This window comes from Schistocerca gregaria, chromosome 1 (assembly GCF_023897955.1).
Source record: "Schistocerca gregaria isolate iqSchGreg1 chromosome 1, iqSchGreg1.2, whole genome shotgun sequence".
In the NCBI taxonomy this organism is placed as follows: domain Eukaryota; kingdom Metazoa; phylum Arthropoda; class Insecta; order Orthoptera; family Acrididae; genus Schistocerca; species Schistocerca gregaria.
In genome coordinates, this window is record NC_064920.1 from 1179073315 (window position 1) to 1179096474 (window position 23160).

The 23160-nt window shown below is 40.6% G+C and overlaps 1 protein-coding gene across 1 annotated transcript in view; it reads left to right on the top strand.

The window, feature by feature from the left end:
• The window catches only part of LOC126297570 (Down syndrome cell adhesion molecule-like protein Dscam2), a 647360-nt gene that overhangs the window by 349440 nt on the left and 274760 nt on the right, over positions 1-23160 (top strand). Inside the window, exon 9 of the mRNA XM_049988565.1 lies at positions 6273-6504. Within this exon, the coding sequence (XP_049844522.1) occupies positions 6273-6504 (232 nt within the window). The remainder of the gene's footprint in view (positions 1-6272; positions 6505-23160) is intronic.

The window sequence follows — 23160 nt, forward strand, 5'->3', positions numbered from 1 at the left end:
CCTAGAACCGCACTGCCACACCGGCCGGCTACACGCTGTAATGGCCGCGAACGTTAGTTACTTGTGAGACTGGATGTGATGAGTTGATGTTAGTCAAGAATGACTTTACAGTGACAAAAAGGCCATTATCAACACTTCACTGAGTTTGAACGACGTCATGTAAGAAGGTTACGAGAAATGGATGGATGGCTCTGGAGAATCGTACCGCATTTCCAGCAGCATGCTGAACAGCAGGTGGCCTGACGGTGACACAGCAAACTGTTCCACACTAGTTACTTCGGGGACAGCTCCGAACCAGTCGCCCTGTAGCGTGCATTCCACTGACGCCAAACTACAGCAATATGCGAGTTCAGTTGTGTCAAGCGAAAGCTCATTGCAGGGCAAGGAGCAGGTCTGCTGTCTTTCCCAATGAATGCTGGTTCTGCCTCGGTGCCAGTGATGGTCGTGTGTTGGATAGGAGGAGGTCAGTTGAGGACCTCCAACCAACCTACTGTATCTGTATGCTAGACACAGTGGACCTACACCTGGAGTTATGGTCTGGGATGCAGTTTCATACTACAGCAGGAATTACTTAAATATGTTACCTACACAAATTTACCGGATGATCAAAAAGTCAGTATAAATTTGAAAACTTAATAAACCAGAGAATAATGTAGATAGAGATGTAAAAGTTGACACACATGCTTGGAATGACATGGGATTTTATTAGAACCAAAAAAACACCCCATATTGCTAGACGCGTGAAAGAACTCTTGCGCGCCTCGTTTGGTGATGATCGTGTGCTCAGCAACCACTTCCGTCATGCTTGGCCTCCCAGGTCCCCAGACCACAGTCTGTGCGATTATTGGCTTTGGGGTTACCTGAAGTTGCAAGTGTATCGTGATCGACCGACATCTCTAGGGATGCTGAAAGGCAACATCCGACGCCAATGCCTCACCATAACTCCGGACATGCTTTACAGTGCTGTTCACAACATTATTCCTCGACTACAGCTATTGTTGAGGAATGATAGTGGACATATTGAGCATTTCCTTTAAAAAACATCATCTTTGCTTTGTCTTACTTTGTTATGCTCATTATTGCTATCTGATCAGATGAAGCTCCATCTGTCGGACATTTTTTGAATGTTTGTATTTTTTTTCGTTGTAATAAAACCCCATGTCATCCCAAGCATCTGTGTCAATTTGTACCTCTCTATCTACATTATTCCGTGATTTATTCAGTTTTCAAATTTATACTGACTTTTTGATCACCCGGTATTTCTGAAACATCATTACTCTACAAGAATTATTTTCTGGTATTACGATTTTGTTCCGTCAGTGTAGTTTTGAAAGTATTTATATAACATGTGGTGAGTAAAGCCATGCCTCGTCATCGGGGCATCATCTTGTACACTGAATCAGAAGAAGGTCGTTTACCACGGAACATGTGATACTAACAAATGAACTGATTTTCTTTAATGTCTTAACAATTATGTATGTCTTGAAAATTGAAACTTATATCTGTTTCCACTAGTTTCTGTTTCAGAATGCATTTACCCAGTAATTGGTTTTAAGTAATTCTGCTGCTTAATTTGTTTTGATTTACTGACTGTTGGTGTATAATAGAGTTATAATAAAACAGACACTTGATTAAATAGTGAAAAGGTTTTCTCAACTGCGCCATTCCTAAGTTTTAATCGAATATTTGTTCCTAGGTGGATGACTACGTTGTGGCTTGGAACATTTCCTGTCATCTGGAAAATCGAATTTTTACAATGGAATGTTTGTAATTTAGAAAAAGATTGAAGCGTTTAAGAAGTGAATGTTATCATTTACGGAGTAAATTAGAATATATATTAAACTTCCATTACAGAACTGGCTAGAGGTAAAAGTCTGAAATTTGTACCGAGGTACAACACTCTTCCGTACCAGTGGTAGTTGTAAATTTTTAATTATCACCTAGAAAAGTGGAGTTGTATAATTATTTTTTATTTCTTTGCACTTACATGTCTGCAGTCCTAGTAAACACTGAAATCCCCCCATAACAGCACCGTAACAACTCGCTAGAGGAGGTGCAGCCCATCTTCATGTTATCCATGGGATGTTCCCTGTGCCTTTGTCTGTTCTAGCGGCAGATACGGTACTACGGCGCGAGGGTTTTCAGTGTTACCAGGACTGTAGAAGTGTAACTTCATGAATTCGTGGTGATACTCGAAATTTTCTGATTTTCCATCGTACAGCTAATTTCATTTTAAGTCCTCTTTTAGCCCTCATCATCAACGTGAATAGTTTCCAGCCCCAGGCTATTTTTGTTTGGAACGTAAGCCTAACCATCTAGTCCTGTCCCCCCAACGTCTTTAGTGTTCACTCTGGTCTAGCCCTCGTCTCTTTTTTCAACGCACTCCTCCACACCTTTCAACCATCTATCCCATGGCCTTCCTCTTGGTCGTCTCTTTCGCATCTCAATTTCATGTGTCGTTTTGGGAATCCTATTGTTGTCCATTCTCTTTAACTGCATACCATCTTAGCCTTGATGTTTCTATCGTGCCTGCAATAGATCCTCTTTCAGTACTTCTCTTACCGTCTTATTCCTCATCCTATCTCTCCTTGTTGCTCCTATCCTGCTTCAGAGGAACATGCCTATAATCCGCTTACATCTCTTGTCTTCATTACCCATGTTTCAGGTGCGCAGATGAGTATTAGGATGTAGTTAACTTCTGCATATTACTTCTTTGCTTTTTTGTAGGAGTCTTTGTTCCAAACCAGGCCACTAACACTTCGCAGGAATGCTTCTGCCTGTCTTCCACGTACACCGAGCTCTTTCTCATTTCTTATATTTTCTGTTACAGCACTTCCCAAATACTTGATACTTTCCACCTTCTTCAAGTGTTAACCTTCGCTGGCCGGGGTGGCGGAGCTATTCTAGGCGCTGCAGTCTGGAACCGTGCGATCGCTACGGTCGCAGGTTCGAATCCTGCCTCAGGCATGGATGTGTGTGATGTCCTTAGGTTAGCTAGGTTTAAGTAGTTCTAAGTTCTAGGGGACTGATGACCTCAGCAGTTAAGTCCCATAGTGCTCAGAGCCATTTGAAGCATTTGTTAACCTTCAGTCCTTAATCCACTAGTTGCTTTGACATCCTTACTGGTTGCAACCCGGATCTCTCATTTGTTTAACCAAATTTCATTCAATACTGTCTCATAGGCTCTTCCCATGCTTCTAGCCTTTCCTGAATCTCCTCCTCACTGTTTTCCCAAATCATCAAGTTATCCACGAACACCATTGCTTTCATCTGACCTTCTCCGGCCTTTTTTGTCACCTTAGTCATTATCTTACCCAAGAAGCTTTCAGCAATGGAATTAGACTCTGCTAGTCATTAGATTTACAATTTTTATTTATTTAAAATGTTTTTGATTCTCATTTTTTACAAACATCAGTTTACTTTTGAAGTTACTATCTTTTCCCGCAAGATTACTCAGAACTCATTCTGTCCTTTAGACTGTGGCCTCGCCTCGCTGGCATGTTCCACAGCCTCTACCTTATAAGGCAATATTGTTGTGTCTGCAGTTTTCCTATCTTCGAAAGGGATTTAGCTGAACCAACAGGAGCTTCCCAATGTTCGGCTAGCAACAACCACAAATATGTTACACACTCTCATGGGGCATTCGATGTACTCCCCACGGTGGTAAGAGGTCCGAGCACGGGGCTCACAACCCGAACCACAGGCCACTGTTGAGCACTAATGAAGGACTAGGTCCCTTACTTCGATTGTATATAATTCATTAAGGTCAGTCCAACACATTTATTTGAAATAACATAAATGAAGTTACATTTGAATCTGTCTGACATTAAACAGGAATAAAAAAACTATTTCAATATCAGCTGATTTAGTGCGTGAAGCGCGAATTGAGCCAATAACCAGATAAACTAAACAATTCTCCGTAATTGAACAGAAAGAATTAATACACCCCACAGAGAGATATCCAAAAAACATTACAATACTACTTAAAAGCATACACTGAAGTGGGGAGCAGTCATTCGCCCGACAGAACACTTCAAAATGAGTTCAATAACACAGCTGTGTGTCCCAGAAAACTGCAAGACATTAAATACACTTCACTTGACGAATAACAAATACTCATTAACATTGAACTGCAGTGTACCAACGAAACAGGCGCTTATTCTGAAAGAACAATTTTTAATATGTTTAAATTACAGCATTAAGAATTCCAAAAGATGTCCAATCGAACTCCCCCCCGCCCCCTTTCAGCTGAGGCACAAATCTTTCCACTTCCTAGTCGGAGGCTGAGCCAGAAACACAGAATGCCACAAAAAAAAAACAGTTTTGCTGTGAAATCTTATAGGACACCCTGAAGCAGTTACAGACAAGAGGTCGGCACCCACAAATAATACAGGCTAAGAATCAGGCTGGGAGCACATCCTACGAGAAATTGTTCACACTATGCTCATCACAAACTGTATACATTCCGGCCGAACATCCGCTTGCGGTGGCTGCCAGAAGGACGAAGCAACCAACAGGCCCACACCGTGCACGAATTAATGGCCGCTATCGACAGGGGATCTCAAGTTGATTCCGTATTTCTAGATTTCCGGAAAGCTTTTGACACCGTTCCTCACAAGCGACTTCTAATCAAGCTGCGGAGCTATGGGGTATCGTCTCAGTTGTGCGACTGGATTCGTGATTTCCTGTCAGGAAGGTCGCAGTTCGTAGTAATAGACGGCCAATCATCGAGTAAAACTGAAGTGATATCAGGTGTTCCCCAGGGAAGCGTCCTGGGACCTCTACTGTTCCTGATCTATATAAATGACCTGGGTGACAATGTGAGCAGTTCTCTTAGACTGTTTGCAGAAGATGCTGTAATTTACCGTCTAGTAAGGTCATCCGAAGACCAGTATCAGCTGCAAAGCGATTTAGAAAAGATTGCTGTATGGTGTGTCAGGTGGCAGTTGACGCTAAATAACGAAAAGTGTGAGATGATCCACATGAGTTCCAAAAGAAATACGTCGGCATTCGATTACTCGATAAATAGTAAAATTCTCAAGGCTGTCAATTCAACTAAGTACCTGGGTGTTAAAATTACGAACAACTTCAGTTGGAAGGACCACATAGATAATATTGTCGGGAAGGCGAGCCAAAGGTTGCGTTTCATTGGCAGGACACTTAGAAGATGCAACAAGTCCACTAAAGAGACAGCTTACACTACACTCGTTCGTCCTCTGTTAGAATATTGTTGCGCGGTGTGGGATCCTTACCAGGTTGGATTGACGGAGGACATCGAAAGGGTGCAAAAAAGGGCAGCTCGTTTTGTATTATCGCGTTATAGGGGAGAGAGTGTGGCAGATATGATACACGAGTTGGGATGGAAGTCATTACAGCATAGACGTTTTTCGTCGCGGCGAGACCTTTTTACGAAATTTCAGTCACCAACTTTCTCTTCCGAATGCGTAAATATTTTGTTGAGCCCAACCTACATAGGTAGGAATGATCATCAAAATAAAATAAGAGAAATCAGAGCTCGAACAGAAAGGTTTAGGTGTTCGTTTTTCCCGCTCGCTGTTCGGGAGTGGAATAGTAGAGAGATAGTATGATTGTGGTTCGATGAACCCTCTGCCAAGCACTTAAATGTGAATTGCGGAGTAGTCAAGTAGATGTAGATGTAGACCGTGCTTCTCACGCAGGCACCTCAATTTGTACAAACATCTAGGCCAACACCAACTCCGCACTCCCCTCTTACTGCGAGGCTTGGCACAGTTTATATGAAATGCCTTCCAGGCAACCAATAACTGCAGCAGGAGTTTCACGATTAGCAAACAGCCCCAGCGTAACAGACATCAGACATGTGCTTACGCTCGAGCCACAACTCCACCAGTCCCACCGGCCACCCCAACCCGACTGCTTCTCGCCGTCCCGCGCGCTCCAGCCGAAAACGCAAAGATGTTCATGCCCAGGGCCGCGCCAAAGATAACAAGACGATCGCTGATGATCGACCAGCGATCTGGATCAGTTAGCTCTGGAGGGCTCGCGCGACTGAAATAGTGGTACCTCCGCCAGAGTGCGCACCTCGTGAAGCTCTGCCTTATGTCTGGCGAAGCAGTGAGTGTGTGTGCGTGCCGGCAGGTGGTGAACTCCGGCGAGCCGGCGACGTTCAACTGCTCGGTGTCGGGCTCCCCCGTGGCCGGCGACTGAAATCGTGGTACCTCCGCCAGAGCGCGCACCTCGTGAAGCTCTGCCTTATGTCTGGCGAAGCAGTGAGTGTGTGTGCGTGCCGGCAGGTGGTGAACTCCGGCGAGCCGGCGACGTTCAACTGCTCGGTGTCGGGCTCCCCCGTGGCCGGCGTGGAGTGGCTGCACAACGCGGAGGCGCTGGCCGGCGGCCGCGCGCGCCTCCTGTCTCCGCTGGTCCTGCACGTCGGCGCCGCGACGCGCGCCCACCGCGGCGTCTACCAGTGCGTCGCCAGGGGCGACGACGACAGCGCGCAGGCGTCCGCGGAGCTGCGGCTCGGAGGTGAGTCGCCAGCAGCGCTGTCCAGACCGTCTACCGCCTTGACGGGGGACCGTCTACCACCTTGACACGCCACATACGTAACTGGCTTGGACTGCAGGGGACTGTAGTGTGCAAGTCACAGCTGGGGACATCATCATCAACGGCAGCAGAGTTGTGTAACACAAGCAAGTGGCCACTCTGGTGGCTGCTGCATATGGTACGTAGTATTTCCTAACTGTGTGTGTGTGGAGAGGGGGGTGGGTAAGTGAACACTAATACTGACACTACTCAGAAGCAATTTTCTCTCAAGTTGATGTAACTTGACAGGCCATTGCTTCGCACTCGATAACAGATTGAGGGATGAAGTAGTGAAGGCAGCAGAGGATAAAATAGGTAAAAAGACGAGGGCTAGTAGAAATCCTTGGGTAACAGTAGAAATATTGAATTTAATTGATGAAAGGAGAAAATAAAAAATGCAGTAAATGAATCAGGCAGAAAGGAATACAAACGTCTCAAAAATGAGATCGACAGGAAGTGCAAAATGGCTAAACAGGGATGGCTAGAGGACAAATGTAAGGATGTAGAGGCTTATCTCACGAGGGGTAAGTAGATGCTGCCTACAGGAAAATTAAAGACACCTTTGGAGAAAAGTGAACATCTTGTATGAATATCAAGAGCTCAGATGGAAACCCTGTTCCAACCAAAGAAGGGAAAGTAGAAAGGTGTAAGGAGTATATAGAGGGTCTATACAAGGGCGATGTACTTGAGGACAATATTATAGAAATGGAAGAGCATGTAGATGAAGATGAAATGGGAGATACGATACTGCCTGAAGAGTTTGACAGAGCACTGAAAGACCTGAAACAAGGCCCCGGGCGTAGAGAACATTCCATTAGAACTACTGACGGCCTTGGGAGAGCCAGTCCTGACAAAACTCTACCATCTGGTGAGCAAGATATATGAGACAGGCGAAATACCCTCAGACTTCAAGGAGAATATAATAATTCCAATCCCAAAGAAAGAAGGTGTTGACAGATGCGAGAATTATCAAACTATCAGTTTAATAAGTCACGGCTGCAAAATAATAACGCGAATTCTTTACAGACGAATGGAAAAACTAGTAGAAACCGACCTTGGGGAAGAGCAGTTTGGATTCCGTTGAAATGTTGGAACACGTGAGGCAATACTGACCCTACGACTTATCTTAGAAGCTAGATTAAGGAAAGGCAAACCTACGTTTCTAGCATTTGTATACATAGAGAAAGCTTTTGACAATGTTGACTGGAATACTCTCTTTCAAATTCTGAAGGTGGCTGGGGTAAAATACACGGAGCGAAAGGCTATTTACAATTTGTACAGAAACCAGATGCCAGTTATAAGAGTCGAGAGACAGGAAAGGGAAGCAGTGATTCGGAAGGGAGTGAGATAGGGTTGTAGCCTCTCCCCGATGTTATTCAATCTGTATATTGAGCACGCAGTAAAGGAAACAACAGAAAAATTTGGAGTGGGTATCAAAATCCATGGAGAACAAATAAAAAATTTTCGCCGATGACATTGTAATTCTGTCATAGACAGCAACGGACTTGGAAGAGCAGTTGAACGGAATGGATAGTGTCTTGAAAGGAGGATATGAGATGAACATCAACAAAACCAAAACGAGGATAATGGAATGCAGTCTAATCAAGCCGGGTGATGCTCAGGGAATTAGATTAGGAAATGAGACACTTAAAGTAGTAAACGTGTTTTGCTACTTGGGGAGAAAAATAACTGATGATGGTCGAAGTAGAGAGGATATAAAATGTAGACTGGCAATTTCAAAGAAGGCATTTCTGAAGAAGAGAAATTTGTTAACATCGAGTATAGATTTAAGTGTCAGGAAGTCGTTTCTGAAAGTATTTGTATGGAGTGAAGCCATGTATGGAAGTGAAACATGGATGATAAATAGTTTGGATAAGAAGAGAATAGAACCTCTTGAGATGTGGTGCTACAGAAGAATGCTGAAGATTAGATGGGTAAATCACATAACTAATGAGGAGGTACTGAATAGGATCTGGGAGAAGAGAAGTTTGTGGCACAACTTGACTAGAAGAAGGGATCGGTTGGTAGGACATGTTTTATGGCATCAAGGGATCACCAATTTAGTACTGGATGGCAGTGTGGAGGGTAAAAATCGTAGAGGAATACACTAAGCAGATTCAGAAGGATGTAGGCTGCAGTTGTTACTGGGAGATGAAAAAGTTTGCACAGGATAGAGCAGCATGGAGAGCTGCAGCAAAACCAGCCTCAGGACTGAAGACCACAACAACAACAGATTTAGAAATAGGTGTTGCTTAAATTTTCACTGTACGGCAAGTGAATTGATTGTTGGCGTCATCCTCCTTTACCTCGTCTGCATTACTGCAGGTGACGTGTCACTGAGCACATTTGTTCTGTGCACGCAGTACACGTGAGGCGCCTGGTTGCTTCCACTGCACTGTGCGGAATATGAAGGTTCTGTTATAGTTCACTAACCTGCTGTCTTCAAGTTGATGTCCCCAGCGCAGAAAACAGCACGTAGGCCGTAGGTTCTGTATCTCGAGGCTGAAACTGACTTTTAGCGAGGTTCTGTTCTGAAATAATGTATCACTTCTTTGGGATGCCACTCGCGTATTTTAATATAGCCACACGAGAAGACTACATGATCTTAATACAACACCTTCTGATACAGCAAAGTACATGATCAAACACAATGTTTACGAAAATGTATCTTTACACTATTTGTGGCACGTGTCTGTGCCTCATGACTACCGGAGTGAATCTTTTAATACTAAATACTGGCAAACACATCCTGCCACAGACAACATGACTGTACATCTCGACTGCCTAATCCAGAGTGACGAACAGCCCGAAACACTTCGCGCGCCATACCAGAAAAGGCGTGACCCGAACGCTTCCGAAGTGCTTCGTCTGTAATTTCGTCAGTCTTCTGTTTTTCATTTAAATTGTTTTTAATAATTCTAAATTGGCTGTCTGATAGTCAGCTATTGCGAGATATTTATATTAAAAAGTGAAGTCATTGCAATGAGTAGTTTAACTAATAATAATAACTTTACTTTAACGTTTTCGCGCCCTTGCTCCGAACACAGCAGCCAATCACAGAGCAGTAGCGTTATGCAGGCGGTCTTTCTCACTGGAATGGTACCGAATCTAAGATCTGTCACAGGTACCTCACACCACATTTCTTAGTCTATACACTCCTTGCATCTCCACTGCTCGGGGAACAGCTTCTTGGAGCCTAATATGATGGCTGACTAAGCCAGAAATATTTCAACTGACATTAATAAGCGGTTTAAAGCTAATTCACTGTCATTAAAATTTGAGAAGACCAACTATATGCAGTTGAGAACCTGTAAAGGATTTCCTTACAGCATGTGTTAACATGTGAACACATGGAGCTCGAAAACGTTGACAGCGTTAAATTTCTTGGATTACAACTCCACAATAAATTCAGTTGGGAAGACAATACCACAGAATTGTTTAAGCGCCTAAGCGAGTCTGTATTTGCAGTGAGAATGATGTCAATGTAGGAGATATAAATATAAAAAATCTTTTATACTTTGCTTACTTTCACCCTATTATGGCCTACTGGATCATATTCTTGGGCAACTCATCAAACCGAGCAAAAGTGTTTAAGGTGCAAAAGCGTGTGATAAGAACCACTTGTGGTGTAAATACAAGAACATCGTATAGAAACCTGTTCAAGGAACTTTGTATTCTAACCACTGCTTCTCAGTACATTTATTTTTTTAAGAAAATTTGTTGCAAGTAATACATCTCCATTTCCAACCAATAGCTCAAAACACAGTATCAATAGTAGGAATAAGAACAATCTCCATAAAGACCTAAAATCAGCTACCTTGGTCCAAAAAGGAGTCCAATATTCAGAAACACACATTTTCAATTAAATGTCAGTAACCATTAAAAACTTGGTTTCAGATAAAGAACGGTTTAAACAGAGTTTGAAAGATTTTTTGATATGCAACTCCTTCAACTCTATAGATGAATATCTTAACAGAGACTGTTAATCCAGCTTAAGTAAAAAGATTTCAGATTTGACAGCACTTGGTCACAACATTCAAGATGAGGTATTTTGTGTATGATAAATTTATTAATAGTGCATAACAATATTCCATTCTGACAGCGTGTTCATTACGTAAATATTAGCTCTTCCAGTTTACCGTATTGTATTCACCTGTATCAACAATCTCCTGAAAATGATCAGTGCAGTAAGTATCATATTCAAATGTTTTATTTTTTTATGTCTTACTTACTGACATGTTCCACCCTCACGAGAATCATCTCATTTTTTGGGTCTATGGAACGAAAACTGACTCTAATCTATAATCCAGAATGAGATTTTCACTCTGCAGCGGAGTGTCCGCTGATATGAAACTTCCTGGCAGATTAAAACTGTGTGCCAGGCCGAGACTCGGACTCGGGACCTCTGCCAATCGCGGGCAAGTGCTCTACCATCTGAGATACCCAAGCACGACTCACGCCCCGTCCTCACAGCTTTACTTCTGCCAGTACCTCGTCTCCTCCCTTCCAAATTTTACAGAATCTCTCCTGCGAACCTTGCAGGTAGAGCACTTGCCCGCAAAAGGCAAAGGTCCCGAGTTCGAGTCTCGGCCTGGCACACAGTTTTAATCTGCCAGGAAGTTTCTAATCTAAACTATTCAGAGTAGTACCTCGAGGTGAAAGAAATTTTCGCTGCCACTATTTGGCGAGCAAGTGGAGGAGAGGTGGTGGCGTAGAGTTCCTGATCAACATCTTGGACTAAATTCCAAGCCTCTCCGCAGTGTCTCATGAAGTGAGGGCAGGTAGGATTCTTGATGGTCAGCCATCCGTCAGATGATGACATGCAACTCGGTGGCCCCATTGGTGCTATCCGAGTAATCCAAGTTCTAGCACCGGGTTTTACCCTCTCCCTACTCTCATCACCATAAAACACAAACGTAACACTACAATACACACGTACCAATTACACTCACCTACTCTTCACAAACACGCATACGAAACAACAGCCACTTACCTGCATGGAAAGCGTCGTATGTGCGCGAACAAGGAACCCCGTTTCCGACCAGACAGCTGAGCGTGGCATTTATTTGTGTGAAGTAATATGAAATTAAAATTAGGCTGTTGTAATACCATACTCAAAACCCAACAAAAGAAATGAACAAATTTTATGGAAGTCGTCAGGAATTTTTTGTGGCAATAATATTGCAGATAAAGCAGCTGTTCGACTTGGATGAGCAACCTTTAGATTTATTGAAATATATAGATCGCCAAGTAGCACGAAATACGAAGGAACAGCCTGTGAAATAGTGTGTTTAGCCATTTTAATTTTTTTGTGAGAAAACGCAACATGCAAAAAGCATACAATGACTGGAAACATCAAGCTGTCATCAAAGCCCAGCACTTTGAGGTTAACGGCAAGGAAGAAATAAAAAAATTCCCAGATGAAATTTATTGGAATAAGGTACTAAGATTGAAAGATCATCATGGCAATTTTATTTACGACAACCTCGAAGTGGTCATTTCAGTTTTATTTGCAGTTCAGTCTTTAAATACTGAGGTAGAAATATTATTCAGTGTCCCTAAAGCTGTAAAAAAGGACAATAGATTTAACAACGATAACCTTAATGGGTTGGTGGTTCAAATCGCTCTGAGCACTATGGGGATTAACATCTGAGGTCATCAGTCCCCTAGAACGTAGAACTACTTAAACCTAACTAACCTAAGGACATCACACACATCCATGCCCGTGGCAGGATTCGAACCTGCAACCGTAGCGGTCGCTCGGATCCAGACTGTAACGCCTAGAACCACTCGGCCACCCCGGCCGACCTTAATGGCTTGCTTTATACAAAATTGGGAATACTAGAAAACAGTCACTCAATTTTAAAACTAAACAGCGCCATACTAAACAAGCGAAAAGGTGTAAAAATAATGTTTTGGCTTCTGGTCCTCTACGTGTATGAATTTTTTGCAGGGTGTACTATAGGTATTTCTTGTTATTAAATACGTGAAATAATATACGCCCTTAATCTAGGGATTTTTAGGTGTTTTTGCATATCTTTGAGGTAATTCCGAAAGCAACTAGGGTAAAACCAGAATCATATGTGGAAACATTGTCTCCAAGTAAACAATGTGTAATGTGATGGTGCACTGTTGCAGTACACTTCAACCAACTCATCATCCATTGTTGCAGCGTTGTTTCCCTTCAAATGTAGAAACAACTTACCACACGATAAAGCACTATGTCAACGAACAGGCTACGCCAAATTATTTTGTCTTTTCAGTGGCATACTACGTTACTGTGGCGTAGTTATTTTAGTGTATATCAAGCTGCAGACATGTATCTGCAAAGAAATGAGGAATTAATTACTCAACTATTTTTCGAGGGTATAATTGAAGCTTTCAAACTACTCTCCGTAAAATATTGATCTTTTGAAACATCAGTCGTCCCATACACCCCCCCCCCCCACACACACACACACACATTGAGGAACTTCAACGTGTAAAACTGCAATCACGTAGCTAAGGATGAGCTACGAGCCTGCAATGATGCTTATGCCATGCACCAGCAAGCTTAGCATCAAGAGCTTAGACTAAGGGCTGATAGTTCATATTTACCATGTTAATGGCAGAGACCTCTAGATTAATCTTAAGAACGAAGTTTAATAACTACATCCTCTGTAAGTATCCTCGTTAAAAAGTCTGAAGCGGGATTATTTATCCTCCGAAAGTATAGCATCATTAATAAAGCACTTTACGGCAGAAGTGAAATTTATTTACTGTAAAACAGGTACTGTAAAACAGTTTTTGAACTGCAATATTCAGTTTTGATTTTAAGCAAGACAGCAAAAGCGAATAATTTGAAAAACCTGTTCACAAAACGAAGACAGGGGCATTTAAAGAAAAGTGTATAGACCAGATATAGTTGGTGAAGATGGAAATGTAGATCAAATGGAAAAGTGCTGTTGCAAACGGACATGGATAAAAACCTGACTTTAAAGGTATATGCAGCCGCATGCACGAATTTTTCAAAAATAAGACACAGATGTGATATTTTTCAATACACTTGTCCGTCTTGGTAGCTATTTACGTAGGCTTGTACCGTGACTATTGCTGTTTGTGAGGTAGCCTATCTTAAAAATCAATCACTGGCTATTAGGTGACTTAAAGTGAGTTGGACTTGTCAACTAAAATTTCATATTAATTTCTATATAATTAAGCTTGCATACTTTTCAAAAAATGATCTATAAAAATAACGGATAGGAATTGTCACGCTACAATTCAAAGTGCCGTTTAAAAAGTAATTTCATAGAAAATAGCACACGTTCATTTTATAGAAAGTAATCAATAAAAATAAAATGGACGATTGTGTTGTCAAAAACTATTTAACACATGGCTTAAAAATCAAAGAAGACAGAGCGTAAAGCAACTTCTTCTCTACTGTAAGTTACGTAAAGCTGTATTGCAACTTCTTTTCCTGTTCGTGAGGTGAGGGTATAGAGCATGACAACTTTATTAAGATACCTCTCACAAAATATCGTCCTGCGCATATTTCCGGCAGTAAATGGACGTTCAAGATTGGCATTGTGGCAACGTTTTACTCACATGTATGGTAACTGCCTCTGTCAGCATTTAATGCTAGTGGCGTGCAGTCGGTGCAGTGAACAGCGTTTTGGGCTAATACGCCATATAATGCTGTAATGTTTGGAAATTATTTGCAAAGCACGTTGCTAGCCCTACTGATGACGTAAGGCCACAACGAAGTGTAATAGACCTGAACGTGACAAGAGTAATATTGGTACTAATCGGTGGGCCAGTTGGGGAAGGGCTCACAGCAAATAGGTTTGGAATCTAATAGATGCAGCGGTGTGAAACAATTCGCGTCCACGACCAGTGAAAACGATTGTACTACCATTTCTGTAGTCGTACTACGTAGGTGGAAATGCTTTGTAGAAGACCCACAGTAACTGCCGTATGACGATTAAGACAGCAAATATTATACAACGCAGGCTACATTCAACAAATAAATACAATTTTGCCCCGACCCAGAATCGAACACTTGACCTCCTGCATGATAATCCAAAACGCTATCCACTGCACAAAGTGCACATCACGTGGGGGTGTTTTCTGACAGAGATAGTTACCGTATATGATGTTACCGTGTAGCCAGAATGCCAATCTTGAACGTCCATCTACTGCCGGAAATATGACCAGGAAGATTTTTGTGACAAATACATTTGCATAGCTAGTATGGGAGGAATCGTGCTGCGAAGTCCGAGTACAATAACATGCTAACATGAAAAAGGTGTCAGCTTCGGTACCGTCGCCCTCTCGCGGCTGTTGTGTCTACATGTGAGTTGACGAGATACTGTGTATCGAAATTTTAAATGTAGTATGACGTTATTCTATTTGTGGTAAAAATGTTACTTCCCATTTGTTCTGTTTATTTAACAGAAGCTGATGATGACTGTAGCCAAAACGCGTTAAGATGTATATTTTTAAAAAATAAAAAGATAAGACGAAGAATTGTTGACTAGTGATAAAAATCGCGGACTCATACAACGATTTTATGTCATTTGTACAAAAAAAGTGATAATTTTTAACTCAGTTGAAGGTCCTGTTCTTATGTATGGAATTGATTAAAAGAAAGAAAAGATAAAAAGACAGTACATGAATTCAGGCTACCTCTACGAAATTTGTAAGAGGCATACTTGGAAACAACACTGAGTCACTCCTCAGCGACAGTCATTCTTAAAGCACTCCTAGTCCAACAAGGTATGCAGAAGAACTCCTGCGGAATTTGGAAAACAGAAGAGCTACCGACAGAATTCAAGCTGTGAGGGAGGTTCCGAGTCTTGCCCGGATAGCTCCGTGGTAAAAATATTGCCCGCTAAAGCAAGGTTCCAGGTTCGAATCTCGAACCAATACGCGCTTTTAAGCTGCGTGGCAATTTCACCACAAGTAAAGTTTATTAAAACGTCAAGCTGGCGTATCAGATTACATGGACTCATAAACAATGCTACTGGGAAAAGATGTAGACCTCTTTTGCCTAAAATCCGATGGTCCAGATGACAGATAAATGTGAAATATTCAAGTTGTAAAAACGAATAGTGGCAGACTACCTGTCGTAACTAAAAGCTAAAATTCGAAGAGATATAAAAGTATGACCTTTACTACGATTTTTTCAGACAGTCAACAGCCTTGCCTCGTTGAATACACTGGTTTCCATTAGACCACCGAAATTAAGTAACATTGGGCACGGCCGATTCTTGAATGGCGTGCAGTTGCCAATGTTACCATTTGCCTATGGGGCAAAGCGGAGGAGGGGGGACGTCGAAAATTCCCTTACCAACTTACGCCAACGTCCTCGATTGAATTCCAAACTTTCCGCAGTGTTTCATGAAGTGAGGGCGTGTGATACTTGTGTTGGTGATCCATCAGTCGGATGGCAACAAGTTCGGCGGACGCGTTGGTGCTACTCAAGAGCAGTAGGCTATGTGTCGGCACCAGATTGCGCCTTCTCCCATTATCCAACACAACAATGGTAACACACTACACATACCAAATACAGTCACCTCCACCTATCACATATACTCAAACACACGACTGTCACAATTCGCGAAGGAAAGATGCCAGTTTGCGCGAAGGAAAGAAAACCCTTTCCAATTAGGTTGCTGACCCTACCCTTCAGGATCTACCAGCCGGCACTGTCATACAATTTTGCATTCAAGAAGAAAAATTGGTACTGTTTGCAGGCGATACTAGTGTTTCCAGAATGAGATTTTCACTCTACAGCGGAGTGTGCTCTGATATGAAACTTCCTGGCAGATTAAACCTGTGTGCCTGACCGAGACTCGAATTGGAGAGCTTTGCCTTTCACATGCAAGTGCTCTTCCAATTGAGCTGTCCAAGCACGGCTCACGACCCGTCCTCACAATTCTAGTTCCATCAGTTCGATACTAGTGTTGCAACAAATCCCATTAGAGCGAACGCAACAAAAGAGTTGGTAAATGATAGTTTCCAAAGAGTTAACTGGTTCTCTGAAAATGGACTCCCCCTAAATTTTCAAAATAAAGCACACTACATTCAGCTCTGTACAATAAGTGGTCATACTAACAATTCATGTAGCACATGAGCTGAGGTCGGTAAGTAGAGTAGAATGTTTAAATTTTTGGGTGCACTTAATGAAACTTTGAACGGGAAGAAGCATATTATTGAGCTTCTCAAACAAAGTTCAGGTCTTTTGCTCTTCGTATAACTGTTGACCTCGGAAACGAACGTATCAACCTCCAGACGTGTATGCATTTTTCCGCTTAATAATGTCGTACATAACAGTTTTCTGTGGTAACTCATCGGTTAAAAAGAAAGTATTCATTGCACTAAAGCGAGCAGTAAGAATAATGTGTCGTATTCACACAAGGACATCACGGAGGTACCTCTTCATGGAGCTAGGCATTTTAACTGTACTGTCGTAATACATATTTTCGCTAATTAAATCAGTCATAAATAATAATACCTGCAACACTAGAGAGAAAAATAACCTTTATTGACCATTGTTAAAGCTGACAGTGGCTCAGAGAGAAGCTCAATATGAATCAAGAAAAAATTTTGACCATTTGCCCAGTAACACGTCTGACAGGTAGCATAGTAAGTTTTTCTCTAATTCAAAATCATTTCTCCTGAACAACCACTTCTATTCTACTGGCGAACCTCTGCTTAAAAACTGGTAAAAAAAGCCTTGTTTCTAAGTGTAGTAGCATGAGTAGTAGTAAAATGATAATTTGTTCATTACTGTTAATAGTAATCATCTACACATAAACTGTAAACTGACTCGTTCCACATCATTTCGATAAAAGACTCGTTCAAGTGATCTATGGAACATGTAACTAACTACTTAACTGTCTAACTTACTTACTTTTTTCTCAAATATAATTAATCAAAAATTTTTTGAGCCGTTAGGCAAAAGAGTGTAATCGATCTATGCACTCAGTACACTGGACGCTGGCAAAATATCTCGAGTCCTATACCTGCTTTCTTTTGCGAAGAGTAGGTACCCTTTTCAAAAAGATCATAAAAGTAGATGGATATTTCCGGTTTTGTAAAAACAATCTATCTGTTTACGTTTGACATTCGTTGTTCCTCTCGTCCTCATTTCGTAGGTCGGTACACGCTATTTATATTTCACATTTGCATTACGTAAAGGATTCCACACACAACTTCGAATGCGCTCACCTTGCCACCTCCAGTTACCCCTAGCGACATTGAAACCTTCCCGTCTAATATTGGATGAACGTTTGCTTGCTGACTGAACGCTGCGTCTCTTAAAATCTTTTAACTGCTGCTCTGTCAAGACTACCTGCTGATTATTACGACGAAACATAAAATGTGTTGTCGCCGTGGCCCTCAGTCGTTACCTGAAATTATTAAGACTGATTCTTACCTTTAATTATTTATACTGGATCGCCATCTGACTGCTACAGCAAACTGTGGAATGAATATACTTACTTCTCTTTAACATAATTATAAGCTGCTGGTGGAGTTTCATAATACTTTGTGACTGGAATTCTTTAAGTTGAAGTTAATTTAGATTTGATAAAAGCTGAAGCTCAGTTTAGACTTTTCTTTTAAGATAACAATAAATTCCGTAAAGCATTTACGTGAATGATTTTGGGATAGAAAATTCTTAATGCATTTAATCTGGTAGAAGTTAACTATATTCTGAGAACGATCTTGACAAACAATTACAAGGGATATAGTTCTTTACAAAAATTCTTAAAAAGTAGCGTTGCGCTACATACCTAATTTTCCATCAAAATTACATAACTATATTCGGAGAACGATCTTGACAAACAATTACAAGGGGCATAGTTCTTTACAAAAATTCTTAAAAACTAGCATTGCGCTACATATAGCGAGTGGCTGGCGAGCACACCGCTTCTTTCAAAGTGTTAATTCATACCTCGCTTACAGCGACCTCCTCTCATGTCTCGCTAGCTACGACTGCCTCGTCTCACATCTTACTCGCAACTGCTCGCTTCCAACGCTCAATGCTACAAAAGTGCGGTCTCGCCGCCAACAATGGTTTTTGGTGCAGACAATCCCTGCTACCATTACAGATGTATTACTGCGCGCTGTTTCCCGCTCTTTCTCAAAATGTATCTATGCGCGGTTTCCCGCTCTTTCTCAATAATACACAATGCAATTTAATTAACAAAACAATTTAAATAAGAAACAGTTCAGATAATTACATGCTAAAACAGTTTAAATACGCCTATTACATAATTACATATGCCGCTACTCGGCTTTCTTAAAATTTTACTACGTTGTTGAGTCATATGGACTCAACATAAGTATAAAATTTGATTATAGAAAATAGTTTGAACAAAGTGTATACACAAATGCTGTCATACGAAATGATTTGTCTATCTCTAATAAAGAGAATATGTAAATAGAAAGGGTTTTAGTATGAATTGTACATCAAGTAAAATTTGGTTCCCTTAAATTTAACAACAAGAATAAGAGTAAATGTGAAAATCAATATACAGATCATATGAAGCAATTGAAAGTTTACATTATGAAACATTTAATTCAAATTGGCATCTCTTAGTACCACAATTAAGGAAGGTAAAAAAGGAATTGGATAGCATGGTCAAAGCACTGGCAACTGTCTGTGAATGCACTCAAAAGTCTGTTCCTTTCCCTCACATAGCACAACACCAGGTTTCGCCATGTGGTTCCATCATCACCTTGCTCCATAGTTTTAGTGTACCCAAACACTAAGTACGTCGTCGAATAGCCTGAGTTGCCGCAGCCACATCAGGATTAAGTTCCATCTCCAATGGTCCATTAAGGTTGGTGGTGTGCATCTTGGTGTGCAAACACCTATTGTCGTACATCATACTGTGGTGTGTATCTAGGTATGCAGGCACCAATTGACATACATCCGGCTGTGGTGTGCATCTAGGTATGCAAACACCTCGTCGAGAACATCATTGGTTGAAGTCACTTGTTTCACAATTCACTGGTTCTGTGCTCAGTAACCATGGGGATGCACAGGAATTAAGGTACGGGTAAAATTGTTTTGGCAATGGGTTCACGGACATTGTTGGTACCATAATTTGACTACCAAATAATTTTCCCTATGACAAAATATGTTGTGTCGTAATTTGTAACAATATGTAGTTTTAATTTAAGAATTCTTCCAGAAAATTATTCCCATATATAAAAGACATAAAAGTTCCTACTTATTCAGTATTTGATAGTATACAGATTTGTTATAGACAAGTACATTATTACTTATTCTGTATTTACATATCTTAGTTTCTTACATCATTAATTATAAATTTTGTTGACAATGCATTTCTTGACTTACTGTCCTAAAATTTTATCTTCCATTCAGGGGTGTAGTCGTCAGTTATGAGTCGTCAAATGTCAGGTCATAATATACAATAAAATTACTGTCATAAAATTATTTAAAGTATTCTTTTGCAGCTGAAAATTAAGATAAACATTATTCTGGTTAGACATTGTAATGTGTGGTCCCCATCCATAGTGTTGCAATGTGTCACATGCTAGCAAAATTATTTCTTAACATTATACATTTCTTATATACTAACATAACATACACATTCTTCTTCTGCATCTGTGTCAACTCTCTGCATAACCTGTTATAAACATTCAGCATTAACTAACGTCAGCGCACGGCATGACTTATTATAAAACATTCAGTATTAATTATCGTCAGTGCACGGCATGACTTCAATAAACATCTTCTGGTACTTCTCGTCCGCTCCTGGCATGACCTATAAAACACTTTATCATAATATTAACTGCTGCAAAATCACGTCAGCTCCCGGCATGACCTATAAAATTTCTGTAATGACAATTAGCGTCAGCTATCTGCGTGACCTAAAGATTCACATCCTTATTCTAACTAAAACTACGTTTCATTTTGATGACGTGTGACAACAATGCTGCATTCTGGAATAAAGAGTACATGTTAATGTTACCACTAAAATAATTGATTAATGAACGATCTATATTATCAGTTTAGCTATTGCAAAAATCGACATTTTCTTAAGTAATTATGTCACGTTATAAAAAAAAATTTCTTTCATTTATGAGCTCTCAGTGCACAAATTCATACGTCGTGTCGTTGTCTGCATGTTCTCTTTAAGTTAGGAAATGTTTCTCGTGTTTTTATTTGTCTTGGCTGGCGTAGCATCATTAAGTACTGCTGTGTTCTTTAAGGTACGGTGAAATATTAGCGGCCCGCTGCGTGTCGCGGCTTTGTTTGTTACTGAAGCGCGCTGAAACTACCATTGTTGCATACTTACGTGTCACGCCGTCCTTTCGTCAGCTGAAATGCAAAAATTTAAGTCAAGAAATGTTTCACGTTGGATACATGATGATTCCCTAATGATTTCTTCTTACGTAGCGTTTCCACATGCACTACATTAGCGTGTGGAATATTACGAACTCTGTAAGGGCCTGCATACAGAAGTTCGAATTTACGGCATCTGTGCTTACCTTTGTTGGAAAGAAAATGAGTGCGAATCAGTACTTTGTCGCCAATCTCGTACTTCTGTAGTCGACTTACCTGCTTCTGTTGTTTCTTCCGCCGATCTGCAGCTCTTTTAGTGTTTGCTAATGCTGTGTCTATTATTTCACAATGTCGAAGCCTACGCGTCTTAGGAAAAGTAATTAGTTCGGTAATTTTGTTCGGTGGGTCTTTATTTGTCAGTATTACGGTTGGTGATAGCATCGTAGATTCATTGGGTATTGCATTTATCACTTCTTGAAACTGTAAAATATATTTATCCCATGTTGTATGTCTTTTATGACAATAAATTCTGCATAACTTCCCGATCTCTTTCATTATTCTTTCTGATGGGTTGGAAGAACTGTGATATCTTGATATGTAAATAGGTGTTATGTTCTTACTTTCTAACATTTTCTTCCATACGTCTGACCTAAACTGCGGACCGTTATCCGAAATAACCTTCTGTACACGTCCTACTACTGATAGAAAATCTCTTACAAACGCTCTTGATACTGTTCTTGCTGTTGCTTTCCTTAGTGGAGAAAATGTTACAAATTTTGGATGTTAGTTCTACAGCTACAAAAATATAACTATAACCATTATTTGTTCTGGGGATTGGACCGAAAAGATCCACTGCTGCCATGTGTCTTAACTTAACCGGTATGATGGGATACAATGGTGGAATGTGTGACACTGTTGATGATTTAGCTTTTTGACATATCTTGCATGATGCTATTACTTTTCTTATGTGTTTTTCCATGTTATTAAAGTGGCAATTTTGTCGCAGAATCAGAAAGCATTTCCTCGCTCCGTAGTGTCCATAACTTAGATGTGTATACCATATCAGTTTATTTACGATCCCTTCCGGAATGCATAAAAGCCAATTATTACCGTCTCGGTATGATCGAATAAAGAGTATATTTTGATGTACAGTGTAATGAAGTCTGACTTTAGCGTTACTTCTGTCTTTCAAAAGCGTTACAATCTCTTTCAGTGTTTCATCTTTCTGCTGTTCTCTCTCTATATCCTGTAATGCTGCTGATATAAAGTTTTCGAAAGCTACTTGTTTAATATACATAATACTATGGTTGTTGTAGCAAAAGGTATTTTCTTTCTCCATGCGTTTATTGTGAATGGACCTCGACAATGCGTCGGCAACAGTATTCTGCGTGCCTGGAATGTGTATAATGGTAAAATCAAACTCTTGTAAGTATAATTTCCAGCGGCTTAATCTATCGTGCGTAAGTTTTGCTGACAATAAAAACTGGATTGCTCGGTGATCGGTATATATTGTTGTATGTCGGCCATATAGAAAATGACGGAATCGCTTAAAAGCGTAAATTACACATAGTGTCTAATTCTGTTACAGAATAATTGCGCTCTGCTGGAGAAAGTATCCTGCTTGCAAAAGCAATGTGTTTCACGACTGTCTTATCTTCTTCCTTTATTTCTTGGAAAATATGTACTCCTAGTGCTGTGGTTGAACTATCTGTTGCAACGGAAAAGTTTTGTGTTGGGTCAGGGTGTGATAACAAAGGTGCTTTTAATAATGCTTCTTTCAAGTTCTCGAATTCAGCTTCAACGTCTTCATTCCATGACCAAAGTGTGTTTTTACTTGTAAGCTGGTATAGCAAGGGCGTGTCTAATGCTTTGTAGTGGATAAATTTTCTAAAATAATTGATAAGACCTAAAAAGCTCCGAAGTTCCTTTTTGTTTGTTGGCACGTCGATGTCTTTCAGTGCTTGCAATTTGTCAGGGTCTGGTGCGATACCTGTTTGTGAGATAATGTGCCCTAGAAATTTTATTGACGCTTTACCAAATTCAGATTTACACAAGTTTATAGTTATACCATTCTGCTCGAATGTATTCAGTAATTGTTGAAGAGTATGATTGTGTTGTTCCCAGTTTTCTGCTGCAATTAAAATGTCATCGACATATGTAGTAATTTTGTTTTTCAGATCTTGTGGTAGAATAGTATTCATGCCTCGTATAAAGGCGGCAGACGAAATCGTTAGTCCAAACGGAAGTTTACAAAATTGATAGCATTCCCCAAAGCAAAGGAATGCCGTATATTTTCG